At 48.3% G+C, this 10,027-nt stretch overlaps 1 protein-coding gene across 1 annotated transcript; it reads right to left on the minus strand.

The window, feature by feature from the left end:
• Nucleotides 1-686: 686 nt before the first annotated feature.
• LOC123020518 (uncharacterized mitochondrial protein AtMg00860-like) lies at nt 687-9,998 on the minus strand. Its single transcript, XM_044424345.1, has 3 exons — nt 9,881-9,998; nt 3,057-3,375; nt 687-1,125 (listed from the first exon to the last, which is right to left on the minus strand). The coding sequence occupies exons 2-3, from the start codon at nt 3,146-3,148 to the stop codon at nt 687-689; spliced, it is 531 nt and encodes a 176-aa protein (XP_044280280.1). The 5' UTR covers nt 3,149-3,375; nt 9,881-9,998.
• Nucleotides 9,999-10,027: the final 29 nt, after the last annotated feature.

Raw genomic sequence — 10,027 nt, forward strand, 5'->3', positions numbered from 1 at the left:
GTGTGCCAGGGGCCAGGAGGGGTTTCCAACGGCTGGAGTAAACCTGGGGGTTTGCCGGGTTGGCGTTTGGCCCGTTGGCATGCGGGGCAGGAGAGAACATACAAGTTGACGTCGTAGCTCAGGCAAGGCCACCAAAAGTCTCTGGAAATTGTATGCAATGTTTTATAAACCCCAAAATGTCCTGCAAATGGGGAATCGTGACATTGCTGCAATACACGTTCTCTGAGTGGTAATGGTACGTACGGGACCTGGTTGTAGAGCAAGATATTGTCCTGGAAGGTGTAGGCAGCAGGTAGGGTGCCAGTCCCCATTTCTTCCCTCTTGGTCCGGACGAAAGGGTCAGCCTATTCGACCCGGCGAAGGTCCGTATGCCAGGAGGTGGAGGTGGTGGCTGCGGCAACCATTTCCGGCTGCAGGATAGGAGCAGGGTCAGGTTTCACTTTGTTATCTTCAAAGTATTTGGGTTTCTTGGACAGAGCGTCCGCTAGGAAGTTTTTGGAAGGTGGTATATATTCTATGCGAAAGCGAAAATGGGCGAACAAAGCCCACTGTGCTTGTCTTTGGTTGAGGATTTTGGCTGAGTCGAAATGGACCAAGTTCTTGTGGTCCGTTTGAATGAGGACCGTGTGGGAGGATCCTTCAAGCAAATGTCACCATTCCTCTAGGGCAGCTTTGATCGCCAACAATTACTTCTCCCAAATGGTGTTGTTCCACTCTGAACTTGAGAGTTTGCGTGAATAAAACACCACCGGTCTGAGGTCATTGACCGAACTCTTCTGTGGCTGCAATAGGACTGCTTCAATGGCCTTATTGGAGGCATCAGTTTGTAGTACGAAAGGTGCAGATGTGCCAGGATGAATCAGCTGGTTTTCTGAAGCAAAATGGCGTTTAAAGGTGTCGAACGCTGATGCAACATTGGGAGGCCAGTTCAGGCATCGTCCCTTCTCCTTCAAAAGGTCCGTCAATGGTGCTGTCAAGCAAGAGAAGTGAGATATGAAGCGGTGATAGAAATTTGCAAATCCCCAAAATTTTTGTAGTTCCCTCTTCGTTCGTGGTGGTTGCCAGGATAGTACAGCTCGTGCTTTCTCAGGGTCCATCTGCAGTCCGTCTTGGGAAATCTGGTAGCTGAGATATATGAGAGAAGAAGTGTGAAACTCACATTTTTCAAGCTTAGCAATGAGGTGGTTTACACGCATACGTTGGAGAACGGTTCATACGTGGCATATGTGAGAGTCTGGGTTGTTGGAAAAGATTAACAAATCATCCAGGTAAGCGATCAAAAAGACATCTAGAAAATCGTGGAAGATTTCATTTACTAGCCTGCAAAATGATTGTCCTGCATTTACAAGCCCAAAAGGCGTCACTAAAAACTCAAAAGTGCCGAATCTGGACAAGTATGCCATAAGGTGCTCGAACCCAGGGCGGATGCGCAGCAAATTGTAGGCGTTGCGAAGATCCAATTTGGTAAATATGCGTGCTTGGCCCAAGCGTTCTAAAATCTCAGAGATTAGTGGCATGGAGTGTGTGTTGGGGACTGTGATGGCATTCAAGCTGCGGTAGTCAAGACAGACTCTGGGTCCTTTGGAATTTTTCCGGGGGATGATGATGGGTGTGGCCGAAGTAGGCAACAAAGATGGGGGGATGAACCCTTTTTTTAGGTTGGTGGAAATGAATTCTTTAAGGACTTGCAGCTCTTTAGCTGGCATGGCCCTCAACTTGCCATCTGGAAGTGTGGCTCCCGGCTGTATGTGGATTTCCATGTCACACGTGCGGTGAGGAGGCAGTTTGTCTGCCTCCAGTGGGTCAAAAATGTCCCAAAAATCCTGATAATGGGGAGGAAGAGCGGTGGAGGAAGGCAGGGGGGAGATATGAGGAGTTTGGTTGGGAGAATCAATAATTGTATTGAACAAAAAAAAATGTTCAATACAATTGGGAACAAAATGTCGAACTGAAATGTGTTTTTCCAGAGTCCCATGATATCTGGGGTTTGTGTTTGACTAACCAGTGCATGTCAAGTACCAAGGGGTACTGTAAACCCTTCACCAACAAGAAAGCAGTCTGTTCAAAATACTTGCCAATTTGCAGGGTGAGCAGGGAGGACTGGCCAGAGGAAGGGCCTCCCTGTAAGGGGCGCTTCTGGATTGAGACCACCTGAAGTGGGGCTGGTAGCAAGGATGTAGGAAAGGAGTGTTTCTCAGCAAATTTCTCATCCAAAAAGAAAGCAGTGGCACCACTATCAGTCAGTGCTGTGGCTCGTATTGCAGGATGTGGGTGTGCCTGTAAAATGGCATCAATCAGTAGGTGTCGGGTTGGAGAAGGTCTTGTGGGGGAAAGGCACCCTTGTGACCGTTCTATAGATCCCAGTATCACGGTGCTTAACGATGCTGGGACTGGAAGTTTCCCACCTGTTTTTTCAACGAACAAAATCGGGCCAAATGGCCCATCTGTCCACAAACAAAACATGGTCCGGCTGGATGGTGGTAATCACTTTCTCCTCTTGGAATGCGAGGCCTGGCAGCTCCCAGCTGCATCGGCTCAGGCTCTGGCTCTGGCTGAGTTGTTGCCTAGGCCACATAGTAATCAGGCGGGAGTTGACGGGGCCTGGCTGCTGTGCGTGGGAACCATTTTTCTCTAGCTGGCATTGGGCCAGGGCGGCGTTCCCACCTTTCTTGTGCCCGCTCAGTCAGCCTCGCATCAAGGTGTATGGTCACAAGCATTAACGGTTGCAAAGTCTCTGGCATAAGAGCATGGGCTAAATCATCCAGAATCTCCTCCCTTAGGCCCTCCTGGTACTGCACCATCAAGGCCTCTTCATTCCACCCCAAGTCATTCATTAAGAGTTGGAATTTGGTAGTGTAATCTGTAGCTGAGCCTGCTCCCTGCTGCAGGTGTTTAATTTCATGGATGACCATCTCTTTGCAAGATCCCATGACTAGGAACTGTTCCAAGGTATTGAGAAAAGTTGTCACATTATTCAGAATGGGGTCCTGGGCAATTAGCTTTGCTGTCGACCAAGGAACAGCGGCTCCAGTAAGTTGATTAATTAAGAAGCCTACCTTGGTCTTCTCATCGGTGAAGTCGTTTTGGTGAAGATGTATGTACAGCTCACATTGCGCTTTGAAAGTCGTAAATCCTTCTTTTCCCCCATCGTACTTGGCGGGAGGCTCTACCAGGCAGCGTCTCAATTTTAACTCTTGAGCTTGTGGGGGAGTTGCCACTGCCGCTGGCTGAGCAGCTCAAAGTGTATTTAATTCTGCACGCAGGGCGTCTGTCTGTTGAGTGACCTCTGTATATTTGTTCCTCAGAAGGGCGTTTTCATCTCGCAGATTCTGGACCTCTGGTGGAACCTGGGCCGCTGGATCCATTGTTGCAATGCTCCAAAAGAAGAAAGAGAAAAAGAGAAAAAAAAAATCTTCACCTGGCTGTGTGAGATTCAACGCTCCTGTTTGGGCTGGAGTGTGGACGAAGGAGGGGGCAAGCTGTAATGATGTCGTAACTCACGTCTCCAATTAACTCACACAGCAGCCAGCCATAAAACTAAAGTCTTTTACTGCTACTTTCTACAAGATTTACGATGTAACAGATAAGCTCTAAAGGGAAGCTCCTAGCAGTTCAGTTCCCCCCACTTTGTGAAGTCTCTCAGGAGCCCACGTGGGATTAGCTTTTCCTGTCATGTCTTTCAGCTCATGGGTGGGACAAACCTCTGCCCTGTCTTCTCATTTGTTCCAGATGTCGTAAACTCCTCCTAAATAGGGCGTCTGCCAAATTCACTGTTCCCTCTTCTTGATCTCCTGAACTCTGCCCAGCAGCTTCAGAGTCAGGAGGTGGGGGGGGGGGGGAGCTTGTTCAAGCACCTCAGTGTCAGGATGAGGAGAAGCCACCCGTGCAGAAGCCTCATCGTTATGCTGTGGGGTGGCTATTTGCTCAGCGGTCTCAGAGTCATGCTGCAGAGGGGTCGTTTGGTTACTGGGCCCCAAGTATAAGTCCCCTTGTTCTAATGTCTAATTCTCATTGTGAACATTTGACTCTTTCTCGTGAGTCGACGCCTCTGTCGAGCCGTCAGGCATGACAATATTGCAGTATTGAGTCCCCCTCCTTACTGTTACATCTCCTTAGCAACTCTGCACAAATTACCCTGAATGCAAACCTGTCTTGTGAATTTCCTTCTATATTACATACTCCTGTTTTCTGCTCCTTTCCCCAACTAAAGCAGACAAGGAATTTGACCAGGCAATTTTACACATAACAGTTAGCCATAAATTCACATTTGCAAAGACCAACAACAATCATTTTAATATTATGGACCCATATGTGGATTTTTGAAGCAATGAAAACTAAGCCAGGGGATGAAAAGAGGTAGAGGTCAGAGCAAGCTGAAGGAATGAGGGGGAAGAAAGGAGAGAACAAGTTACAGGAAGCACATTCAAATTGCTGGGTACTCCATAGGTTGTTCCAGGCACAGCAAACCCTCCATGGTTTCTTTTCAAGGAATAAGTATTATTACAAGCAAGCATTTATATCCCATCCTTCTGCCAAGTAGTACTAGTACTAGTAAATTTGTTGTAACTAGAGATCATAACAAATATCACTGAATACCTAAAATAATTATAATCCCAATAAGTAAGCAAAATACTTATGACGCCCGCTGAGGATGCCGCTGCCTCATGGGACAGACGGTGCCATCTCGGGACTGGGAGCCGGGACACTGCCGGCCTGCGGGCCCACCATCCTGCCAGCGAGTGCTCCACGGGCCCTGCTCCTGCCCCCTCCCGGCGTGGGTGAGAGCTGCGCCGGTCTGGGGGCAGGGGGCGGGGATGGGGCTGTGACCTTTAACTCATCAGCAGCGACCAGGGCCGGTGGCCGAAGGGCATCGGCCTAAGGGCGGTGACGCCGTTTGGGACCGTTTGGGGCCATGTAGGGGCTGAACTGGCCAGGGACTTTGCTGTTGGCCGGCGGGTGGGATTGGTAAATTGGGCTGCGGAGACTGTGGGGGTGTTTTTAAGTGTTTTTAATGTGTTTTAGTTTATTTCAATGGATTCATCTTTGGCTTTGACTATGGGGTTGCCTGGAGAGCGTGTGGGCACTGCCCCTGGGGTGGTTACGGGCAATGGGTATTATGGCATTGGGGGTTTAACAAGTCTGCATAGAAGGAGGAGGGACAGATGGTTAATACCTGTTCCTCTTTCTGGTTATTCCCCCAGCTGGCGGGTTCCAGGTAGGCTTGTCAACCATCCCCCGGGCCTGTCGGTGCTGTTGCTTAATGCCAGGTCGGTCCATAATAAGTCATCACTCATCCACGACCTGATCGTGGATGAGAGGGCCGACCTGGCTGGCATAACAGAGACCTGGGCGGGAGGGGGGGATGTGTCCCTCTCTCAACTGTGCCCGCCGGGATACTTGGTCCAGCACCGACCACGCCTGGAGGGGAGGGGAGGGGGAGTCACTTTGGTTTACCTCTATTTCCCTCACGGGGCTTCCTGTTCTTTCGAGGCCGGGTCTAGAGTGCCTCTACTTGGTGTTGGGCAACCAAGACAGATTGGGGATTCTGTTGGTGTACCGTGCACCCTTCTGTCCAACAGTCTCCCTGCCTGAGCTGACGGAGATCGTCTCGAATTTGGTGTTGAAGATTCCCAGGATGCTGGTCCTGGGGGACTTCAATCTCCACACCAAGACTTGTTCTGACCGGGGCAGCTCAGGACTTCATGGCCTCCATGAAGGCCATGGGGCTGTCTCAACATGTCACTGGCCTGACCCATGAACGTGGGCACACTCTGGACCTGGTTTTCTTGATGGGGCAGGAAGAGGGGGATCTGAGGGTGAGGAACTTGTGTCTGACACCCCTGTCATGATCAGATCACTTCCTCATGAGGTTTGAGCTTGAGAGCGACCTTCCCTCTGTAAGGGTGTGGACCTGATTGTGTTGGTCCTCCCCCAGAGCCAGATGGATCCGGATGGATTCCTGAAGGCCCTGGGGGAATTCCTGGTTGATAAGGTTGATGCTCCTGTCGATGCCTTGGTTGAACTGTGGAATGGGGAAATGACCAGGGGTATTGACATGATTGCTCCTACGTGTCCTCTCCTGCCTGGCAGAGCCCGTTCATCCCCCTGGTATACACCTGAACTACGGGTGATGAAGCGGGTTGGGAGACGTTTAGAGCATAAGTGGAGGAAATCACGGGATGAATCTGACCGAACACACTTAAGAGCCCATTATCGGGCCTATGCAGTGGCAGTGAGGGCGGCAAAAAATAAATTCTTCTCCGTTTCCATTGCCTCCTCACAATGCTGTCCGGCGGAGCTCTTTCGGGTGGTACAGGGGCTGGTTCATCCGGGCCCCAAGAAAGATCTCGTGCCACCCTCGACAGCTCGCTGTGATGACTTTGCCAAGCATTTCAAGGAGAAAATCGCTCAGATTCATCACGAGCTGGACTCCACTAGTGACTCAGAACCTTCTGGGGAGGTGCCAATGTTGCCGTCTGGTCCAAAATTGATGGATGAGTTCCAGTTGTTGCAGCCTGATGATGTGGACAAGGTGCTTGGACAAGTACGTCCCACCACCTGCTTACTGGACCCTTGCCCATCTTGGCTACTTAACAAAGCCAAGCACGGGATAGGGGCCTGGATCCTGGAGGTTGTCAACGCCTCTCTAAAGGACGGCCGGGTACCTGCCCCTTTAAAAGAGGTGGTAGTCCAGCCAGTCCCAAAGAAGGTATCCCTGGATCCAGAGATGGCTGCCAATTACAGACTGGTGGCCAACATCCCGTTCTTGGGCAAGGTGTTAGAGCGGGTGGTGGCGAGACAACTCCAAGCACTCTTGGATGAGACTGATTATCTGGACCCATTTCAGTCCGGCTTCAGACCTGGGTATGGTACTGAATCTGCCTTGGTTGCCCTGTATGATGACCTGTGCAGGGAGAGAGACAGGGAGAGTGCGTCCCTGTTGGTCCTCCTGGACCTCTCAGTGGCTTTCGATACCATCGACCATGGTATCCTTCTGGATAGGCTGTCAGGATTGGGAGTTGGAGGCACTGCTTTTTGGTGGTTCCGCTCCTATCTCAATGGCCAATTCCAGAAGGTGGTGCTGGGGGACTATGGCTCTGTGCCATGGCAGTTATGCCATGGAGTTCCGCAGGGGTCCATTTTGTCCCCTTGCTATTCAACATCTACATGAAACCGCTGGGAGAGGTAATCAGGAGGTGTGGGCTACAGAATCATCAGTACGCTGATGATACCCAGGTCTACCTCTCATTTTCAACCAATCCAGGTGAGGCAGTAGCTGTACTGAACCGGTGCCTGGCCGAGGTAATGGGCTGGATGAGGGCCAATAAACTGAAGCTCAATCCAGACAAGACAGAGGTCCTGTTGGTAGGTGGCTCAGGCTTCGGGGTAGGGGACCTGAACCTTGTCCTGAATGGGGTTGCACTCCCTCTTAGGGACAAGGTTCGCAGCTTGGGAGTGCTCCTCGTCCCAGAGCTGTCATTAGAAGCTCAGGTGACGGCAGTGGTGAGGAGCACTTTCCTTCAGCTTCGGCTGATCCATCAGCAGCGTCCCTACCTGGAGAACGATTGACTGGCGACAGTGACACATGCATTGGTAACTTCCCGATTAGACTTCTGTAATGCCCTCTACGTGGGGCTGCCCTTGAAGATGGTCTGGATACTTCAATTGGTGCAAAACAGAGCTGCCAGGTTGCTGATGGGGACTGGGCGTTGTTCTCATATAATTCCAGTCCTCCGTCAGCTTCACTGGCTTCCCATTGAAGTCCGGGCCCAATTTAAGGTGTTGGTTATCACCTATAAAGCCCTCAATGGCTTGGGACCTGGTTATCTAAAGGAGTGCTTGTGTCCATATATGCCCTCCCACCCCTTGAGATCGGTGGCAGAAGCCTTTCTCCAGGAACCCTCTGTGAAAGATATTAGGAGGCTGAGTACCCGGAGGAGGGCCTTCTCTGCGGTGGTGCCCCACCTATGAAATGCGCTCCCCAGAGAGGTCCACCTGGCGCCATCAATATTTGTTTTTTGGCGCCAGGCCAAGACCTTTTTATTTAAAAGATATTTTAATTGTTAATTATTGATTAGGGGCAGCATAGAAATGTTCTAAATAAATAAATAAATAAATAAAAACAAAATTCAGTCAAAGTTTGAGTTAGTAGATATAATATTTCTAATTTTAAAAGATAAAATGGTAAAATGGCCACCTGATCACTAAAATGGGAAAATATATCTGCAAGCAGAAAATGAATACATTCTGCTTCTGAAGCTGAGAAATTGTTGATAATCTGGCCCAACGTTCACTCCATTATGGTATTATAAAAGGGGCAATGTAGGTCATCATATTTCAGGTCCTCCATCTGTCCCTGGAGGACAAAGGACAAAGGGGGTGTTCCAGAAGGATCTGGGAAACATCTCCCTAAGATATGCTAAGGCATTGTTTCAAGACATAAGCTAGTAAATGCCTTCTTTAATGGTATGCTAACCAAGCACTTCTTCACATAAAAGATTAAAGGATGACAGATTCTTCACAGAGGAATCCTATGAGGAAGATCCTGCAATATTAGAAAGTGAAGTGAAAGATGCTCTGAAAGCACTCTCAAAGAATGAAGCATGTGGAGTAGACAGAAGGACTCAGAGTGCAGGACCAATTCAAAAGTAACCGTGACACACAACAGGAAGATCTTCTGCAGGATTAGTCTATTCTGCTGTTTCCCAGACCCAGACTAGTGAGAAAACCTCCTCTTTCATTTGTTGTTAGCCTCTCTAAAGCTAAAATTAGAGGTAGAAACAGCTGTTGCTGGCCAAGAAGAAGCAAGCAGGATCACAGATAAAGCAACTGATGACATTTGAATACCTATTCTCCTATTTTGGAAACATCCGTTTGAAACTTCTTGCAATGTCTTTTTGTTTCTACCACCCTAAATAACTTGGCATCGTCAAGAAACTTGGGCACCTCAGTGCTCATCCTTAAGTTCAAATCATTTAAGAACAATTAAATCCTTCCCTTTCATTCCTCTTTTAACAGAATTGGGACATGTTTGCTGTTCTTGCAGCTGAGAGGTTTCATTCCCAGAATCTGAGATAGATGGATCACAGCTTTGCCAGCTTCTTATGTTAGGTTTGTTAGATAATATTTATCTTATTGGATATATAACATTTTATTGAATATATGACAAATTTCAGTGGCAGTTGGGCTTCTCAAGTGGACAAAGAGTATTTTACAGGATGCCCAAGACAGCTAACAAAGCCAAGAATATGCAAGACAGCTGGAGTAATCCCCATAACAGACAATAGGACACTGCGTAATCATACGTAGGATTGCACCACGAAACGACCGGTCAAAACCGCAAATGTCCCTTAAGTGCTGTTACTTTACTATTCTTCACTCTGCTGTGTATTTTGTACTTTGGGCTTAGGAAGTCACTTTAGATTTTTAAAATAAAAGTATGGTACAAATTCATGCCTGGAGAGCTCTCCTAGTTATGCTTTTCTTTAAACAAACAACAAAACAAACACTCTTGGTATTTCTTCCACCACACTTCCTTATTTCCTTCCACTCCCACTAAGCTATTGCAACTTGTGCAAAGGAGCAGGCTGAAAATGTTCACTCCTTTTCTCTTTCTCCCTTCCGCTCCACGATCAGAAAAGTTAGGTTTTTGTTTGGGTACAAATGCTGGATTCCCTGTGGATTGTATTTCAGAGCATACTATGAAAAACAAAACAATACCCGCAACAGCAAAGCAGGAAGTAACTGAAAAGCGTGTCAGCGCTTAACTTAGCGAATGTAAAAAGCTATCAAAACTACGATCTCTCCACCAATTCATTTACACCACTAGTACTCAAATCTCTGAACGCATTAATTAATACACACTTTAGATTGGACTCACTCGCAAAGAGGAGCTTCGGGGACCGAGTGAAGGACGAACGAACTTTGACTGCACTTCCTTCATTCCCAATATGCATTGATATCCGTTATTCACTTTAGGCTTATTACTGTCGGTAATTACAATGCAAACATCGCATAGCAGGCTTCA

This window comes from Varanus komodoensis, unplaced genomic scaffold (assembly GCF_004798865.1).
Source record: "Varanus komodoensis strain SLA01 unplaced genomic scaffold, ASM479886v1 scaffold14_1, whole genome shotgun sequence".
Classification (NCBI taxonomy): Eukaryota; Metazoa; Chordata; class Lepidosauria; order Squamata; family Varanidae; genus Varanus; species Varanus komodoensis.